This window comes from Spinacia oleracea, chromosome 2, assembly GCF_020520425.1.
Source record: "Spinacia oleracea cultivar Varoflay chromosome 2, BTI_SOV_V1, whole genome shotgun sequence".
NCBI lineage: Eukaryota > Viridiplantae > Streptophyta > Magnoliopsida > Caryophyllales > Amaranthaceae > Spinacia > Spinacia oleracea.
Window position 1 is genome coordinate 102,095,987 of NC_079488.1, and position 20,457 is coordinate 102,116,443.

General features: G+C 38.2%; 1 protein-coding gene across 3 annotated transcripts in view; it reads right to left on the bottom strand.

Moving 5' to 3' along the window:
• Window positions 1-20,083, bottom strand: part of LOC110795801 (BEACH domain-containing protein C2) — a 30,849-nt gene extending 10,766 nt beyond the window's left edge. Inside the window, exons 1-17 of one of the 3 annotated variants that reach the window (XR_008928393.1) lie at window positions 19,805-20,083; window positions 17,427-19,465; window positions 16,137-16,924; window positions 15,304-16,032; window positions 14,788-14,922; window positions 12,279-12,383; window positions 11,361-11,474; window positions 10,809-10,885; window positions 7,721-7,802; window positions 5,290-5,607; window positions 4,495-5,114; window positions 4,103-4,187; window positions 3,763-3,957; window positions 2,543-3,088; window positions 2,298-2,441; window positions 1,642-2,118; window positions 277-422 (exon numbers count right to left, since the gene is read on the bottom strand). Coding sequence is in view for 2 of the 3 variants with exons in the window: in XM_022000823.2 (XP_021856515.1) it covers window positions 277-422; window positions 1,642-2,118; window positions 2,298-2,441; window positions 2,543-3,088; window positions 3,763-3,957; window positions 4,103-4,187; window positions 4,495-5,114; window positions 5,290-5,607; window positions 7,721-7,802; window positions 10,809-10,885; window positions 11,361-11,474; window positions 12,279-12,383; window positions 14,788-14,922; window positions 15,304-16,032; window positions 16,137-16,924; window positions 17,427-19,410 (6,545 nt within the window). In the remaining variant the exon portion in view is untranslated. The remainder of the gene's footprint in view (window positions 1-276; window positions 423-1,641; window positions 2,119-2,297; window positions 2,442-2,542; window positions 3,089-3,762; window positions 3,958-4,102; window positions 4,188-4,494; window positions 5,115-5,289; window positions 5,608-7,720; window positions 7,803-10,808; window positions 10,886-11,360; window positions 11,475-12,278; window positions 12,384-14,787; window positions 14,923-15,303; window positions 16,033-16,136; window positions 16,925-17,426; window positions 19,466-19,804) is intronic. The other 2 variants (XM_022000825.2, XM_022000823.2) reach the window with 2 other exon arrangements.
• Window positions 20,084-20,457: the final 374 nt, after the last annotated feature.

The window sequence follows — 20,457 nt, forward strand, 5'->3', positions numbered from 1 at the left end:
GAAGAAAAAAATCACCTCTTAAGCAATCAAGAAACTAGAGACGATCACAGCATATATGGCAGTAATTTATCATAGACTACCATCACTAGGGATCTATTTGTTTCAGCTTATTTTAACTTGAGTTCAGATAAGTTCAAACAAAATAAGTTGGGCAAAAACAAGCCTTTTCAGACAATTGAATACATAAATAAGTTCTTTTCGACAGAAATAAGTTCAGATAAATTAGATAAGTTAATACCAGTCAAATTAAGATGAACCAAACAGAGCCTAACTAACCTTCTGCTATAAATTTGATGAAGTGAAGATATTAACCAGCTACGATTCTTTTCCTGATCCCTGTGTTCAGAACTGTGATCCAGTTCAGTGCCCGACGAATTGGTCTCAGTATTATCAGCAATAAAATTAATCCGTTTTGTTGTTATCTGAAATCAACAGCATATCTTGTAAGACAAAAAAACTTACAAAATCGTAAGCATATTCTAAACTAGCAGTTGTATTGTGACTTCAGACTTTATTGTAAACTAGAAGACAATAGCAAGTCAACAGAATGTAATTATAACATTTACTGTATATGCCTACAGGTGGGCCAAGGATCTCCATGATGCTAGTGAAAAGCTAATGTGTTTCGAATGTTATTTTTGTCAAGAAGATCTTGTCAATAAATGAGATGTATTTATCAAAAAACAACATTGCAAGTGAAAGAAAAAATCATTACCGATAATTCGATATCTTTGCCTAACATATTAAAATTCCCGTCAAGTTAAAAAAACACACACACACACACACACAATTAAAGCAATACAGATCAAATAGAAAACACGGTCAATCAAACAGTTTTTTTTGGAACAATCGTTGCCGTTCTATAACTGAATTCTTCTTCGCCTTCCGATATCCTTAGAGAAACTAAGAAAGGTCCCTTCTGTGGTACAAGCTTTCATCTAAATCTTGTTCACCAGAAATCACACAACAACTAGTGACGTATGCTTTAGTAAAACAGTCTCTCATCGTTTAAAGAAGAATGAGCATCTTCTCCTGCATTGCTTAATGCTTATGCTGTAACTTCAATGGACTTTCTCATCAAGGACAAAAACTGCTATGAATTTTATATTTATCTTCATATTCTCAGTAGAATTCATCTCAAAAAGGACTTTTTATGGGGCTAATTCTAGGTGTGTGATTAACTTATGATCGATTAGGGCTTGTCTTCAATTGGGGAACAATGTTTTTGGATAGATTTTTAAGAGTGAAACTCTAAATTTCTTCGGTCATCTTATGCCCTTCCTTTATATATGACGCTTGACAATACAAATATAAGGAAAGAATTGCATGAGTGAAGAACTTTCAGCATTCAAGTGGAATTAAATTGTCCATGTTTCAGGGAACTTTTGAAGATTTTGGACCTCATGAAAAGTAAGCAAAAATGGCAGACACTATTACAGAGACCTAACTTTCCTTCTATAGTTCCATGAGCTTGCCCAGTTAGACATTTGTCATGCTAACAGATGTGGATATTTGAAATCCTCTCCCTTTTATAAGAATATATTCCCCCCGACATCTGACAGACTATATGTGGGCAGCAAGGGGGGAAAAAAAGGTGATAGACTGCAACCAGCCAACCAGCACAAGTCACACAAGACTTACTTGAAAGGTTCCACGAACAACCCTCAGCGGCCTCACCATCGAGCAAGGAAGTTCAAGCATAATTCTCTCATCAAGCTCACTGGGAACGTACCCAGGAGCAACTGCTGATGAATCCTCAGCCATATCTTGGCCACTAGTAGTTGCTGCATCATTAGAATCTGACAACAATTGCATTCGTGATTCAGCTCCAACGGAATGCCTTGGATTATAGTCCTCATGCTGCTCCCCATCAAAGTCAATACTCACTCTATTATTGACATCACCATGCTCACCATCTTCATTTAATGCATCTGCAGAAATTGCTTCAGCTGACAGAACAGAGGCATTTGATGCACTTATTTCCCTCTGTTGATTATCCTTAGCATCATCATCTTCGTAATCAGCTGCGGCTCCAACATGTGCTGAGCCTCTGTAATTTCTCCTTGAGCAGAATCTCATCCTTGAAGAACTTTCCATGAGGTCTAGTTTCCAGAAAACCTGCAAGATATGAAGACTAAATTTAAGTACCTTTTATCTCTCAAGGACTACGGTATTAGAGATGAGATGTGAATTTTTCACATGCATAGACCCTTGACAGTAAACACAAGTAATATGCCTTAACAAGAGTCCATTGTCAAAAGTTTACATAACAGTGGTGGATTCAATTGATTACATACACATTCAGGATTTAATAGATTGTCACCAAACGGCCCAAAGAGACACTTCATTTCTGTCAAATAACGAATGAGTTTCCTCCAAGCACGAGTTCCAGTGGCTTGACGGTGGCGTACCAAAATATCTACTTGAGATCGCCTATCAATCTGCAACATGAAACAGTCGCATAAAGACTGTGATAAGGACTCAAAAATATAAAGATCTACTGGCACAATGACTGCAAAGGTGGATGAAAGTCAGAGCAAACCTCTGATCGCTGGATGTTTCGAGCCAAAGCAAGACTTGCAACAAGGACTGCAATAAATTTGTAGGAAAAGGCATTAAAGTCTTTGCTATAGACTGATTTAGTATCAACTGGGTGCAAACATTCCGTCCACGCAGTTCCCATGGCCTCCGAAATAGTCCATCTCTTAACACGCTCCATGTCACTTGCATTTCTACGCTGAGCAGAAGTAGCCATTGCAACAGCACTGAGGCCCCTCCCTGAACCAATTTTTGCAATACGTTCCAGGTCACGGGCTGCAGCTAAGGCAGCAGCTTTTGCAGCTGCCTTATCCTTTAGAGCAGCAGGTGATCTGCTCGGAAGTTCGGGTGGTTTCTGAAAACTAGAAAATGTTTGAAGCTTGGCTGTCTTACGCTCAAAAAATGAGATGTCACGCTTAAGCTGTGTTGTTGATGCACGTGTTGGGACATCCCCCCCAGAAGCACCAGCTGCAATCATAGCCAATGCCATTGCAGCAGGTGGGGATGCAAAAGCAGCAGCCCAGACTGGAGATACCATGGCAAGAGCTCCCTGAAACCACACCAACATTTTTTTTATGTGTGCTGTAAACAGATTTGAGCTATATGAATGTATGCCACTGTGGTTATTGTTACGAAAAGTTCAAACTGACAAATACATAAGAAATGTGCATCAAACAAACATGTGAACATAAAAGGCCTCAAACATGCCAGAGGATCACCAATACGTCATAAGTACGCTTAAACAAAACAACATACGCAAAGGGGATCCAACCTTAACCTTCCCCTCAGCTAAGAAAAACTGGAAAAATATTAAAAGAATGGACTTTTATTACTTGCTTCTCAGACTCTCAACAGTTATACGATAATTTACCGGTAGCAAGTATCTAATCTCTTTCCTATTTATAAAAAGGAAATACAGCTATATCCAAGTTGCAGCAAGGAAGCCATTAACTAATAACTACATTCTGCATTTCTGACTAGGGACAATCCCGCAGTGTGATCACATGTTGATGCATATAGCAGTTTACACAAAGCACTTAGCGGAAAACTTGCTCATCACAAAAGTTCCGATGAGCACATAGAGAAAATTCAGGAATAACTTGAAGAACTCCATAGTCCATAGTTTAAGCAACCTGCAGCTTTTTAGCAGCATCTTCAAAAATGATAAAGACCATAGGACAACGGAAAAGGGAAATGAGAAGAATATATTAATAAAACATTTACCTCTATAGGAAGAGCATCTGCAGCCAGCGCACGGTCATCAACAACAAGAGGGTTGAGACCATCTGCAGTTGCAAGTTCATGAATTCCAGCCAATAGTGGCCGCCACCTTCGCAGAATGGCAACAAAAGGTGGCACAATAGCCTCCAGGTATTGTTTGCGCAGAGGATTTCTATCCTTTCCAACGGCATGCCACATCTGGACCAGAAATACAAAATTAATTAGCTTATAAGTTATGTACACAAACAGTATTCTGGAAGATATCAGTTGGAGAAACAACAAATAAATAGCAATATCAATACGTCTTACTGAAGATATTGTTAGCTGAATCTCCAAAACTAACCTCAGAGTAGAGGACACAGGATGCAACCAATACCCTCTGTCTTTTGGACTCCGATATGGGCATATTTAGAACAGGTGAAAGCACACTGCAAATCATTATCAAGAAAACTGTTACGCAATTGACTCAAAAAGAAAAAGAGTGGTGAGCGGTGGGGAGGGGGAGGGGGAGGGGGAGGGGGAGGCAATCTGGGAATAAGGGAAAAGCCAACTGCAATGAGTCAGGAACTTGTCAAAAAATCAGCAAACGGATATACTTCGTATATACAAAGAGAGAGCACACTGCAGCGAGACACAAACTAGACGAACTAAGTCACTAACAGCATGCCATCTGTAATATTGCACCTCAGGATAAAGGGGAAAAAAATGTAACACTGAATAATGCTAATCAATTACCTCCATAGCAATGCAGATCTAGGTTTTCTAGTAGACACTCTAGCATTACTATCCATTGGCATATGCCCAACATGTCTATGTAACCTGTCTGGTGATGCATCGTCGAAATTCAAATTCCTCATAAGCATGTTTTCGTCGCCATTGTCTTCTTCTCTCATAGAAACCAGCACCATTCGGAGCATGCATAGGAATGGTTGGTCGCTATCCAATAATTGGTAAAGAGCTGCCATACCTCCCATTCCTGTACCAGATCCTCCGCCGATACCAAGACCACCACCAAGTCCAGATTCATCTAACAACAGCGCTTGCAGCATCGTAACAGATTTTTTAATCAAAGAAAGCTCAATCCAACACCCATTTTCATCCTTCTCTAAAACAGAGTTCCAAGAGTCCCAGCCGCTGCCACCACCGCCAAATACGGTTTCCTTGGAAGGAACACCAACACCGTACCAAAGGCGACTCCTGTACTTCCATCCCTCTGCCAAATCTTTTGCACAACTTCCATAAGACACAAAAGCACAAGATACAGATTCATAAGGTTCAGCTGCTGCTGCAGCAGTTAGTCTTTCCATAACAGTCGCAGAAATTTGCCCATTTTCATCAGCCATTGAAGTAAGGATCTGATTGATAGTAACACAGGATAAGCACACAAAGGCATGGCATATAATTAGATTGGTAGCATAACAAACATCGCAAAAAATAATATCAAAAAAAGATGTGTGAATCACAAGGCTTGTGAACTAGATGTTAGTTGCACATTAAACCAAAAAAGGCAAAAAGAACGCATGCACATACATCGAGGGGGAGTCCTCCAGTGTCGCCAGACCATGATTTACGGTCACCCACAACATCCTTTGGTTCTCCAGCAGCCAAAGTTGACGAATTTGAGCGACTAGCTGGTGAAAGGGAGGACACAGTGCCATTAGCGGTATGACGAGCACACAATAGTTTGCTCTGCAAACGTAAATGATCCTCCACTAGCATCAGAATAACAATGGCATTTTCTACCAATGCCACTGAAAGCTGAGCAGCATTTTCAGCTTCTGCCCTGGCATTTGTTGGTGAAGAATACTCAGCAGCAACACCAGCTGATGCAGCAGCAATAAATTCCGTCTGCTCAGAAAGAAAAACAACATGGGAAAAATTTTAGCATAATTTCGCACTTGTTTTAGTAAACTATAACAAGAGATCTCCCACGGACAACAAAAGATTTTAATATTCAAAAAACAAAATTAATTATAATATCTCAGGAAGATTAGTATGGGAGATGACACCCATATGCAAAACTCTTAATCAACTTCCAACTCCCTCAAACATCCCACAGGCAATAAGAAATGTTAATTAACTGGATTAAACCCGCATTAAAATATAACATGTCTTTTCACATCAGTGTCTAACTAATTCCTTTAAACAATTTCTGATAGGACAAGTTTATAAAGTATGATGTTTTACTGTTTGTTTCCTTCACAGAGAGCATGTAACTCCTGAGCTGTAGGCGATGAAAGTTGCTATAGACCTATTCGCCTAAGTTTATATTCTGCGGTTGGTGGGCAAAGACATTCTGCCCCAACTAATTCCAACAGTGGGCTTAGGATTATACATCTACTTCAATGATGAGAATTACATAGTATTTACTAAATCACTAAATTTTTCTATAAAGCAGGCATCTTAAAGTGAGTTTTAAGCTAAGTAATATTTGCAGAGAAAATATTTGCTCCACAACTACTGATTTTGAGGAGAGTATCTTTATTTACTTCTCAATGAACCTGATCAGGGGCGGATTATCCACGGGGGGTATTTGGGGCCTGGCCGCCAGGCCCATAGTAGACAGCCCAAAAAAGTTTAGTAAAGCAGCCTGTAAGAATCCGCTGATTCTAATACACAGTTATGCATGTGAGTACAAGACCAATCTCCTTTTCTTTAAGGATGATGCAGCAAGTTGCAAGTTTGAGATTGATGACCCACGCCCACCCTTTTTATCCCTTTTTTAAACATAAATAAATTCAAGAACCAATAGATATTACGGTCCCTACCCCAGAACAAGTAAAGTCCCAAATTCAGATATCGATTTTTTTTTAAAAAAGAACCCTATAAGTGTAATTACAGTAGACAATAAACCGGTAAACCCTTCCTAGAAGGTGTGACTTGTTTATCCTGATGCTTTTTGCTCTAATATAGTCTGCTGTTTTTCTGTTGCTTTTTGCACATTGTACTTCCCCATTTTGATAATTAATAAAGTTCTTTCCTAGCCAAAAAAAATAAAATACTTTGTATTATTTTCGCAACACATGTTTATCAGTAGTATCGATAATCATTTTGGTAGAGTAGAATGAAGAATTCATATAGTACTTCGTTAGCTCATATTATGATACTACATACTGAAGAATTCATAGAGTATGTGATATGTAATATTTAATTTTGGATTCCTTTGTTCGTTTATATTTATATACGTAGTATTTTATATGTTAAATTAAATTCAACGTAAGTTGTTTAGTTAATCGGAAATTCTATGATTATTTTGTATTAGAGAAATATAGATTTAAAATATTGAAGCTAAAAAAAATATGATGGAAAACTGAAGTACGTAGTATAATTCTTACAACTTTGTACCATGATAAATTTGAAATAATGTTCTTTATTGTTCTAGCTAGTTGTATAGAATACTTGTATTTATGTCACTAAATTTTGTGGCCCCCAGAAGAAAATTCTCCCAAGATCGGCCACTGAACCGGACGTCTTACAATTTATAGGCATTCAAGAGTTCAAGACCAACACCGGATACCTTTAGTTGTCTTCTCGGCTATCTCAAATTCTGATTATGAAAGATACAGCATCTATTTATTTATAATTGGCTTCCTATCAAACTTTATGTTATGTTTAGTATAGCATCAAGAGATTTAGGTTTTATTGTACCATCATCCTCAGGCCTCAGGCCTCAGCAGTTAGCATTAGATTTCATTTAGGGTAACAGAAATTGCATAACAGCTGGAGATTTAGGTTTTATTGTACCATCATCCTCAGGCCTCAGTTAGCATTAGATTGCAATTAGGGTGACAGAAATTGTTCACCGTTAAGGATTAAAATTCTTCCTATCGAGGGGTAAGAACTGTCACGAGCAGTTACTCTACAGAAGAAGTCCACAGGGAAAAAGGTCAAACAAAAGCAAATAGAGCAATGAAAAACCATCTTTGCTCACGAATCCTTTATTTCAAGAAAAGTTTAGTACCTGAACCTGAAGCTCCCTAGCAGAGAATTCCAGCAAGCTACCCAGTAGCCTTCTTTTGAATATAGGCAATGATTCCTCGCGTCTAGAAACATGGCGATGAAATACATCAATGAGCATTTTTACTTTGCAATGAGCATTTTTACGTCAAATCAAAGCAAAAATGGCAAGATAAGCAGTCATAACTACACTTCTCTTCAAGGGTGTATTCTCTTCAACTTATCTGAACTGAACTTATAGGACCTTATAAGACCTTAATAGGGATCCGTTCTATTGGACTTACTTTGACTAAACTTATATTATCTGAACTTATTTGAACTTATCTAAAATTAACTTATTCTATCTGAAAAAAACTTATTTGTGTGTGAAAATATCTGAAAAAAACTTATTTTTGCTGAACTTATATTATCTGAACTTATCTAAACTAAAAAACTTATTTTGTCTGAAATAAACTTATTAGTGTGTGAAAATGTTAGAAAAAAACTTATTTTTGCTGAACTTGTATTATTTGAACTTAACTGAACTTATTTGAACTTATCTGAACTTATTTTGTCTGAAATAAGTCAAAATAAGTCGAACAGAACAGAGCCTAAATCTTATGCCTTTTATGTGATTATTAATAATATAAATTATTACTCCGTACTAATAATACTTTATTTTAAAATCCAAGTTTGAATCCAACTTAAAAATCTGGCGTAACCACTGATAATAAACCATAAATTAGTAACCACAAATTATGTTAATATAACAATATAAATATGATTTATTTAATATACCTACGTAAATAATAGTCAAATATATAATAATGATACTAATAATCATATTATTACATGTTTTATTCATTGGGACGTATATGATCTTGTTGGAACTTATAGGACCTTATTAGAACTTATAGGACCGTATTGGAATTATATGACCTTAGTGGAATTTATAAGACCTTATTGGAATTTATCAAAACTTAAAGGATCTGAAACTTATTTAAATAAAGTCCTATAAGTTGAAGAGAAGACCCCCCTAAACCAGTCTGGTATTTATCTCATATAAATCCAGCATTTATGTAATCGGTCTCCATGACACAATCTTCAATTTTGTGGCCCACAAAATAGGTAATAAAAATTGACCCCAAAACTTGAAAAAATATTTAGGTTATGCAATTAAATTAGCACATTAGAGATCAGGAGTCCTACAGAAGAATACATTTACATGAAAAAGCATGCAAGACACACGCATCCTATAAACAAACAGCTGTAACCTCCCTAGCTGCATGCGCTGACAAAGAAGCAAAACAAACAACTCAACTCCACAAGCAAGTGACATCAGAACCCTTCCAATAACCTAAGCAGTCCTTCCTAACAACAGAACCAAAATAATCACAAGAAAAGCATTTCCAAGAATCTAAAGTCCTTTATCCTTCCTTGACCAGCACATCTTAATGCTCCAGAAAATAATGGCAGTATAAATCCACCTCTACAAATAGGAAGCTACTTGTACGTTAAAACTTCCAAAGCACACATCACACAATTTGGTTTCATCTGTCTTTCAGATTTGGTCATTTGGAAGTCGTCGTGATTTACAATTTAACTAGTTAGGATTTCTCATTGAGGTAACTTATAAGTGCTATCGAGAGCAATGCAAATCAGACGGCATTGAGAGGGTGATTGGTTAGACCACTTGTTCAGATATGGGGTTGGGGTTGGGGTTGGGGTTGGGGTTGGGGTTGGGAGAAAGTTAGGTATCAAATGAGTGATACCTAGAAAACGATAACGATAACCTAGTATTTGGTTTACAAAAACTTGAAGTCAATCATCCCATTCTGTTCTCCTCCCACTTTCCTCTCTCCCACCACAGCAAGGCTGGTGTACGGAAGCCAAAGCTCCGCCACATCCAACTCCTTTCTTCCATCTCTTGCTCATCCTTCTCTCTTCAAAATTCTCTCGCTCTTCTCTGTTTCAACCTTTGCTCCTGAAGCTCATCGTCATAATTACTACCTGTAACCAACAATTCTCTCTTCCCTCTTATTGGTGAAGTCCTCCATCTTCAAAGGTTTTGATGGATAAAATTGACCATTGGTGAAGAGAGGCTATGGAAGCGGTGTAAGGTCCATGCAAATTAATTATAGGCGGGTTGCATGTTCCTGAATCCACGGTGTGTTTCAAGTTAAAGAGTTGTTCAAAAGTTTTGTTCTGGCATGGCGTTGGCACGAGGATCAACCACTAAAGGCTCAATTACCATACTTTTTCAACATTGCACATTTTGACTACCTTGGTCAAAGTCCATCAATGTCGACCTCGTCTATTTATTTTGTAAATAAGAACAAAAACATTATCATGTAGGACCTTGTTAGATTTATTTCAATGTGTATGTACATTGACAAAAATCAAATAGATAATTAACAGTCAAAGGTATACCGATTCCAACTGTACAACCTATTCTAAAGAAGTGTTGCATGCACTGGAAATTAGAAGCATTAGAGTTTTTTTTTTCTTTTGAGAGGTCAATTTGAATTAGGTGGGCTGCCAGGTGGCATGATAAGAGCAGCTCCTTTTCTCTGATAAATATTTCTAAAATATGAAAGCTCCTCCTAAAGCTCTTTTTATTTTCTGCATAGGCAGCTGTTAATTAAAAGATCCAAGATGACAATAGCCTATAAAGAAACAACTTCTCCCTTGCAAGCTGTAGTTTATGCCATAAGGCAGAAAATTCTGTTTATAACTTCTGCTCTTCAACTCTGAGGCCCTTTTTCTTTGGCACTTATCAATAACCTGATTGGGATGAGTAAAAGGCAACCTTATTCTGCAAAATGTCATTCTGGCTTGGAAAAGAACGAATGAAGATTGGTTGGATAAAGGGCAGAACATTTCTTTAGTGAACTCTGTTGGGCACTTGGAAAGAAAGAAACTACTCAAAGATTTTGGAGGATAAAGTTGGCGAAAGTACTTTTCATAGGATATTGTAAAGCTGGAATCAACTGTTAATCTTAAACTTATTTTTCATTTGCGAGGATCATGCATAGATGAAAGTCATAACTATCACCCTCGTATAGTTATGTAAAAACCACAAACTTGAACCAGAATCAATTTTATGGTTGTACCTCATACGTTGTTCTCCAGAGCTAGATCCACCGACCATAGAGAGCCACTCTGCACAGTGAAGTGTCGCTTCAATATCCTGTGTAAAGGAAATAACAGCCAACCAATAAATGATTCTATTACACTCAAGTACTCAACATAACCAGATATAAGGTAAAAACTTGCTGACCAGGTCATTAATATTGAGGCTAACATTTAACATACAGGACCACAACTTCACGAAGCTGGAAACTGACTTAGCTCTGCTGGTTAACAAAATTATGAAACAGACTAATATCCAGAGAACTCCAGTATTGCACAAAGAAAAGAACTAGAAACGAAATCTGTCTTTTCTAGTGCATCCGAGTACAAAGCACATTCAACACGGTTAAGTGAAAGTGAAAAGCATCACAAATTAGACAAATCAGCCAATAAACTATGCACATAAATATCTTTTCAAACAAAAAAGGTATGCTGTAAGACAATGCCTACAGAAAAGGAGGGTGGGGGGGGGGGGGGGGGGGGGGAGTAATCCTGGAATAAAAGCAGATAAGTGCTGAACCAAGTAAGCCCACCTTCCATCCATCCTTCTGGCGCATTGAATGTTCTAACATGATGATCAAGAAATTGTGTATAAGATCTTCTAGGTCTCCCAAGCTTGAAGAACTTAAGCTTTTCACTGGAGCTCTCTGTTTAGACAAGAGAATAAGGACATCAGTAGCAAGTAATTAATACTTAAATACACAAAGTACACTGGATATAGATCTCCTACTATATAAGGGAAACAGTAAGATATATCGGAAGTTTCATGATACTTTTTCAAAGCTAACAGCACAGGATGGGCAAGTGTCACAGAAATGTCCCTGGTATGGCAAGGGCAAGGGCAAGGGCAAGGGCAAGGGCGGGACAATACAAGAAATTAAGAGTAGCGGGTATCATCAAAAGGGCAGCAAGGGAATGTGCAAGGATGACTTGGAAACACCAAAGTGCCTTACATGTACGTCCACCCTATATACCCCATCATTGACTTAAAAAAGGGAGAAAAGTGAATTTTTCAAAACTTATGGCAGTTCTAGATTTCTCAAAGACACTTCAGCGCATCACAGTTTTGGCAATGCCCTCTCCACCAACCTTTCTCCCTGAACCAAATTGACCACCTTAGCAGGGCAACTGATGGGGAGAGGCTTGATATGTGATTACTGTAGCAGGCCTGAGCCAAGTCCATTTGTGACATGTGATTACTTGAAATAAAACTTAAGCTAAGGTTTAATTGGAGTGAATTGGTTATTTCTTCTAATTGAAGTGTATTTTCTTTTATTTTCTAATTTCAAAATTAATTTTTGCAATTTCCTTGGTGTCCCTGTATCTAAGTTTTTGAATTTTGCCATTTGACATTCCGGTTTACGCTTCTGTTTTCGCCTCGGTGCAACCTAGTGTCCTAGTTACGAAGTACAGACATTTTTTTAATAGGTAGGATGACACTACGGTACTACCTCATAATTTGAGATGAGAACCTCCAAAAGCCACTCAGGCCATTCCTCCATTTGAGTAAGACAGCTCCGGTTGTCTGAATGACTGCAAGCCAAAAACAGAAGATCCTGAAATCATGTAGAAGGCAGTTCAGAAACCCTATATTATCAAATGTAAAAAAGGCTGCATTAAAGTAATAGCATTATGATTATACTGCACTTCGATAATTAAGAAGAAAATTTATGATTTTGTTGGATGTAATAGGGGCAAAAAAACAAAATGTACAAAAAAAGTAAACCAATATTTTAGATGCGAGGTATTGGGCACATCACTGCTCTTCTACAACACCAATATCCAAGAATAACATTCATATGAGGATGCAGGAGTACACTATACAATTCAGAACCTTCCAAGACCAATATCCAAGAATAACATTCATATGAGGATGCATCCTCATATTTTAGATGCGAGGTATTGGGCACATCACTGCTCTTCTACAACACCAATATCCAAGAATAACATTCATATGAGGATGCAGGAGTACACTATACAATTCAGAACCTTCCGCATGAAGAACTGCACCTAGTTACATAATGCAGAGGAATTTCAAAGCGGTGGCATCAATGAATGCCAAGCACATGCATCAGAAATTTGTTTTAGAAAAAGACTACTCAAAAGCACACGAATCAAAGAAAAAAAAATCCAGACGATAGAAGTTGTCAGCTCCTAAACTGCTTGAGATGGCGGCATGTCATAATTCCCTTTCATAATTGCCTTTATTTTCCAGGACCCTCCTCCCCTCGTTCTTTTAGGAAGGTCAATCTGTAGCAAGGTCTGAGAATGGAGTCCCACATCGGTCATATGGGAGGCTGGTGTAGGGCCTATATGGGTTAATTCCCCATCCCTATAAGCTAGCTTTCGGAGTGGGATTTCTCATAGACCTGCATCAATGATATTACAGCCATCCACCACCATTTGTGTCCTCATGAACAAGAGCGAGCTAAGAAAACCTAGCGCAAAACCTGCCATCTAAGGGCACATCGGATGCTTAGTGTGGTGAAATGTTACGATAAATTGCAAGGTATAGGGGGATAGTGCGGGGAGGAGTATAAAACTATAAATAAATGCTTTTTTCACATTAAGTACTATGTGCGCAACCAGGAGAGGTCCCTCCAAGTTCCTAGCCTGGGTAAAAAAACCTCTTCATTGCATTAGAATTGTATTAAAACTACCATGTTTCGAAAAATAAAAGGTCAATATGAACGTTTTCAGGTGAACAGCTCCCCCAAGATAACCCTGAACTCCTATATTATATATCCACACGAGACTAAGTACTGTCGTAACAAACAAACATAAAAAAAAAGATCAAAGGACCAAATAAAAATGGTTATGCTTAGTTAACCCCTCCACCCAAAATCCTCCCCTCTTTCTTAAAAAAATTAGATCAATTAAAACGCCAACTACCATTTCTAAAACTAATTCTCTTCCTCCAACTGCCACAACCACATTTCCTCCATTTCAAGAGCAATAATGAATAAAATTCAAGTCAAAAACCCAGAATTCAAAACATGATGTAGATTAAGTTGTTGGAATACCGAATACCTACAAAAAATTGCTCAGATCCAATATTTCAACAAGACAAGCATATAGAATCTCTATTCTATAAGGGAACTCCTGAGGTCTTTATTGCAAATGACCTTTTGGTGTTCCTATAAATAATAGTCTAAATCACCCATAATAACTTACATTAACATTAATTTTAAAGTACAATAACAAGGCAAAAGGTGAAACCGGTAATTAGCCCACCAAAAAGTGAAATCATGTTATAGGTGGGGATTTTTTTTTTTTAGGAAAGAACTAGAAAAACAGTCATTATCATTAAGAACTAGAAAAACAGTAATTAATAAAATAAGAAAATAACGAGAAAAAACATTTAAAACGGGTATCAAACCGATACAACATGCAAATGCCGTAACAATAACAAACCAATACCCTGAGAAACTAACTAATTTACCAACAAGTTTTTAATAGTTTGAGTAAAAGGGAAGTATTTCAGGATGGTCTTTTAACTTTTTAGGTGTTGTGGAATATGAAAACGTAATTATTAATCTTGCACATTTATACTAACACATTTTCCCTAAAATTCTAAAAATAGATATTTTTTATTTTCACCGAAAAAAATAATAGATATTATTATTAAGAGAAATTTGGATTTATGTGTAAAAGGGTGAAACAATATTAATAAGGTTATAAAAATATTTCCCTAAAAAGAGTTATACTCCATAATAATGTTGGTAAAGAATACTTTCGTACTATGTATGTATAGTTTCAGAGCTTTATAATGCACGAATACAAGATCAAAGTATGCAAGACCAAAGCTTGTAATAGAGGGGTAAAAAAGGACAACAAAGACAATCACTCACCCCGAAACAAAAATGACTTGAAAATGCCAAAAGAATAATCAAATTTTAATTTTCGTATGCTCTCATCGCCTGCATATAAGACTAGTCACAAAAAAGTGGAGAGCAGTACCTGCAGCACTCGACATTGCAATGCGGTAGACGCGTAGGGAAGTGACTTTAAGAGAACCAGCAAAAGTTGTAAATGCTCAAATCGGTGTCCAGAATCATACAAGTTCAAACCATCTTCTGTTGAAGTAGCATTTATCTGATAGTATAAGATAAAATACATGTCAAAAAAGAATCCAAGAAACCTGTATGCATCAACAGAAACTGAATGGTCAAATAATACAGGAACATGAGCAAAGAAAATTGGAAAATATAATCATAAACCTAATCACCCAACCCCAAATATCAAATTAAAAGAAACACTGTTTTCAAGGATAATGAAAAGACTGAAGTAATCTTCTGGAACCAAGTTCCCAAAACTGACAACAGAGACACAAACATTACCATTAATTGAAGAACAATTTCACTTTTGACTCTTGCCATTATGCCATACAAACTCCTTTAGTGAATCAACAAACTGATAGAATTTATGAATATAAAATAACACGAGTACGAATCAGCAAGCTGAAGTATGTCATACCGAGGCCGCCAGTAAAGCTGTGTACACATTCGCTGTCATAAGTCTTCTTGGGGCTGCCTGAAAAGCCTTTTGCAAAGCAAAAAGTAGAAGAGAAACCTTGTCATCAAACATAGAGCCACCTCTATCAGGCAACCCAGCACCGCCTGTGTCAATCGGCAATGAGGAATTGGAATTAAATTTTACATGTCCTGATGCAACCAGGGTACCCAGTAATTTGATGATTCCAACCACAACACCATCAGTTTTGTCAAAATTATAAGCATTATTTCTGGCATTATCAGCACTAATTGATAAATTGATTCCACCAACATTTTTTGCAAAGAAGTTTTCGACTGACATTGTTCTCTCCACAGACATCCGTGCAGAGAGATCACTAGTAACGTCCAGTATTTCAAGGTCCGTGCTGTTTTTACTGCTAAGGGACTCAGCTCCCTGCTCACCCTCAGATGTAAGTTTCTTTTCTTCTAATGATTCAACCTTTGTGCCACCACTACCTTCTGATACTCCGTTGTCATGATCCACTTCAAACTCATGTACCAAGGAGCCCTTTTCATTGATTTCAATAGGAGAGTCAAAAATATCATGATCACCAGCCTTTGCTTCATGTTGCAAAAGAACAAGTAATGTTTCCACTCCACCACATGATATAAAAGCGTCCGCAAAAGTCTGAGCTCGTGATGCCTTTGGTTGTACCACCAGCCTATAGATTAGGTGCAAAACCCTAGCAACCTGGGAAAACAGATAATAATTAACTTCCGACCAAGTAGCCAACAAATGACCAAACATATTCACTTCGGAAAACTAAAATCCATTGCTAGAGTCACTAGTAATACCTGATTGGGTTGCGGACAATCCACCAAAAAACAAAGCAAACAACGCATGTCCTCTAAAGCCAGTGTAGGTGGTGCTGCTACCATTAGGAGTTCAATTACTACTAGAAGTTCATCAATCAAAGCATTTACTTCACCAATAGGACGCGTTTCCTCATTTAGAGAAAAAGTATTGACCGAGACCTTTTCGCGAGTGGTCCAGTAACATCTTCTGCAAGCATCAAGCAGCATTTGAAAAGCATTTGCAGCCCGCATAACAGAGGATTCAGTAAAAACCATATCAGCCAAAGATGACAGCAGTTTCTTCTGCAGTCCATAGTTGCACAAGCTCCAAACCCTAAGATCCAGTAAAAGCGTACTGAAAAGCTGCACCTTAAGCGCATGGTTATGTTTCTGGGCTTGGCAGAGAGAAACAACAGCTGCAACAAGTTCCTCGTCTACCACACCATCATGATGTCTTGCATCAGATGAAAACAGTGATTGCAGCAGATCATTCAAGATCCTAGACAACACCTCGGGACCTCTAGCACGGCATATTTCTTCATTGTTTTTAGGGTGTTGCATAGCCATGGCAATGATTCTAAATATTGGAGCAGCTAGAGCAGCTGTGGCCAAAGATAAAGTAAGGTTCCCTGGTTCAGGCTCCAAACTATCATTTTTCACACTGCTAACTGTTAGAGGAAGCAATGACATTGGACCACCATAAGCCAATGCCCATAATGAATCCACTGGTCGTATCCTCGAAGCAACATGTACTAGCCCAAGCACTTCAGCTGGTCTACGAAGCACACCTGTCAAAACACATGCTATACTGTCAAGACATCCATATCCATTGTTCAATTGCAGTAAGGGTTATACTATTGTGGGCTATGGAACGTTTAATGTCAACAACATGAAACCAAATCAAGCTATCCTGGAATTGTTAGACCACGATGTCACTGAAGGAATTCCTATGTAGGGAAAAGAATAATCAACATAAAGGGGACCTATTAGTAGTAGTCTAGCAATTATGCTTCAGAGTCGGTGCAAAAAGACCCAATTAGAGTACCAACTAACCAGAGCTGAAGGTAATGACTGTTGAGTGAGGCAGGCCAAATCCTTCAGCCCTTCATATAATCAGGGCAGCAACAATAATGTAAAGAAGCCATACTAAGACAAAGAATTTTAGCTATAAAACCTAAAATAGCTAGTTAACATTTTAAAGTTTGAAATAGGAACGTGACTGCAGGTGCTTCTGAAGAAGTGCTAATTAAATAATCAATTAAATTAAATATACACCATAAGTAAAATGACCTGCAGCACCACTTGGAGAAGCATCTGGACAATATCTTCCATTGAGCAGGCTCGGGTGATAAAGAAGGTGTAGCAATCCAGCCAGCTCTGCATCCAGTAGCGAACTTTCTTCTGCCAGGTTTTGTACGTGATCACTCATTGCCAGCCAAGGTAGTCCAACCCCACTGCCAAAAGAGGGTAGCACGTCACCTCCCCTAGAAGCCAAACGAGACATTCTATCAGGTCCAATTGGTTCCTTAAATATATAAACAGGTCCCATTTCAGCGAAAAGGGGACATTGACGACGCCGGCGTTGTAAACCAGCCATCGTAGGTGGGGGATTTGTCCCTATGCAACAAAATGCGAGTGGCTTAGAGATTCGAGGAAACTCAAAAGTACGAGTCTCATACAAAGATCCATCAATGTACAATCTCAGTTCACTCTCCGACTTTCCAAGTAAACCCTGTTTGCAAGTATGCTCTAAACCAATGAAATACCAACATTGCGGCTTAAATGCATGAGTAAAATGCAGTAAAGCTTTCTTTCCCCTACTTGTACCACATTCAACCACCAAAAACTGAGCATGGAAATATGCCTCCAAACCCTGATTATCAGCTGATAAGAAACTAAAAAGCCGTGGCATGTGTGCTGTGCCTTCACCAGCAAGGGCACTTGCAGCAGCTGCGGCAGACATTGGTGACGATTTCCCAGCTGTGGCAGCAGCAGCAGCAGCAATAGCAGCTGCGGCAGTTGCAGTATTTACTGTATCTGCAAATGACTCTACATATATCCATGTTGCGAATGCATACCCGTTGGTAAATGGCCAACGACTTTCCCCAGGACCAAGCAAACCAGAGCTCTCACCATCAAATTCAAACGTGCTAGCAGGACCTCTTGATTCTTTTCCTCCAACTGCCTTCTCCAGTGCAAGCATTAAGGGAGGAGCCCATACAGTAGTAAGAGTCCTTGTGATAACCTCAAGCCACTTATGCAAATCGACCACACTTAAAGAATGTCCAGCCAAATACTGAATACAATAGCACAGAGGCATACCATCCCAATTCACCTGATCCACAGAATGACCTTTTGACACAAAAATTCTTTCAGCAGATCTTAGAAGAACACCAAGTAAACCAGCTGTTGAGCACATTGCTCTATTTCTTGTGCATGACCGTAATATAGCTAACAACCCTCTAACCATCCGTGTCCTAGGGGACATTAGACCCATACTATCACCAGCACAAGGAAGCCAAGGTATCAACTCGCCTGCAACAATGGCAGCCCTAGAGTTCAACATAACACTAGGAGGATTGTTACCTTCATCATCTTCAAAACTTTCAACACCCCCCATTGTAGCTACAAGTGAATCAATCACCAACAAAGACATTGCGCCATTGTCCTCATCACTAAAGGCCTCAACACCGGTCACAATATCTTTCAGTTTATCCAAGCTTTCAGGTTTTCCCATAATGGCAGAATCAATTAGATGCAATAGCTCAGGTGACACAGTGGACATAGTACCTTTTGGCCTTAATTTCGGCTGTGTCACAGTAGGTGAAGATTTAGATTCAGTATTCACATCAGTTCTAGAAGAGGAGGACAAGTTTCTCAAATGACCAACACTTGAGCCATCACGTTCTTCTCTCGACTGATCATTATCCTCAACTCTTTCATCTGATAAGTCCTCGGCTTTCTCCAGACAACCAGATGGACTTACCACACTGTCAGAATCCAATGCCACACCAGAATCCTCATGATCACCAAGTCCATTGTCACTATTCTCTTGATCACTTAAAGCTACTTGCTCAAATCCCTCCTCTTCAATGCCCTGAGTCACGACGCTGCCAGATGTATGACCCGAGTGATCCCGCTGGATAACAGTATCATCGGAATGTAGAGATGGCGACGGACAAACTTCTTCATCACCAATAAAAACACCTCCTTTTCCATCTAAATCCAAGTCCTCCTCAGAAATATCTATATGCTTGAGTTCATCTTCTTCCATTATATCACTTTTTTTTAACCTAATAATAACTCATACTTATTATCTAAATTGCAACCTGAAAACCAAAAGTTGCCAAAAAAAAAAAGGTTCAGAGTGCAAAATCATACTGCATTATAATGTAATTGAATAAAAATCACTGATCTACTTCCAAAAATGAGGTCAAATTAATCGCCAAAATCCAAATTATGATTAATTTATCAAATCATAGCTAACAAACTTCTCAAAATGCAGAAATTTTCATAGATAACAAAATATAGATATGAATCATCAAAATGTTGAACAATTCCATTTAATCCAATACAAAACAAGAAAGTTTATAATCATCTAACAAAATCAAAATATGAAACGTATCAATAATCAAAGAAATGGCGAAGAAATAGTCGATAAATGGTACCGTTGTGAATGATCCGGCAATGCAAACCCGTTGATCGGAAAATCGATGCAGATGAAGCAATCGGAAAATGAAAGATAGACGAGAGAGAAAATGAGCGCGCGAGAGAGAAGAAATTATAAGGAGGAACCAAAATGAAGGAATGCGGAGAAGTGGACCTCCACGCTCTCGCTCGTTTCCTCTCTTACCAATTGGGTAGTTTCCTCGTGCGATTGAGCAGCTGCAACGACGTTTCGGTGAAGAATGTGAGAAAGATAAAAAGAGTTACCAAATCAGGGGACAGAAGGGGAAAGTTGCTACTTGCTAGATCTAACAAGTAGTCTTAACTTAAGCCCTAGGGATGGCTGGCAATCACGATTCACGTCCGAATCCGAATCGAGTCCGACCTGATTCGAATTAGAAAAAAAAAGTCTGAATCCGAATCCGATTAAAAATATTCTGATTCGGATGGATATAAATGATATGGAGTCTGCAGAGACTCTAACTCGAATCCGACCCGGGTCTGAATCCGAGTCCAAATCCGACCCGAAATTATTTTAAAGTGTATTTTTTTCGTACATAACTTTTTTAAAAGGAAGTTCCCAATTAATTCTAATATATTTAATTAAAGTGTGTATATTTGTAACACAAATTCTTATTTACAATGGGTGCACAAT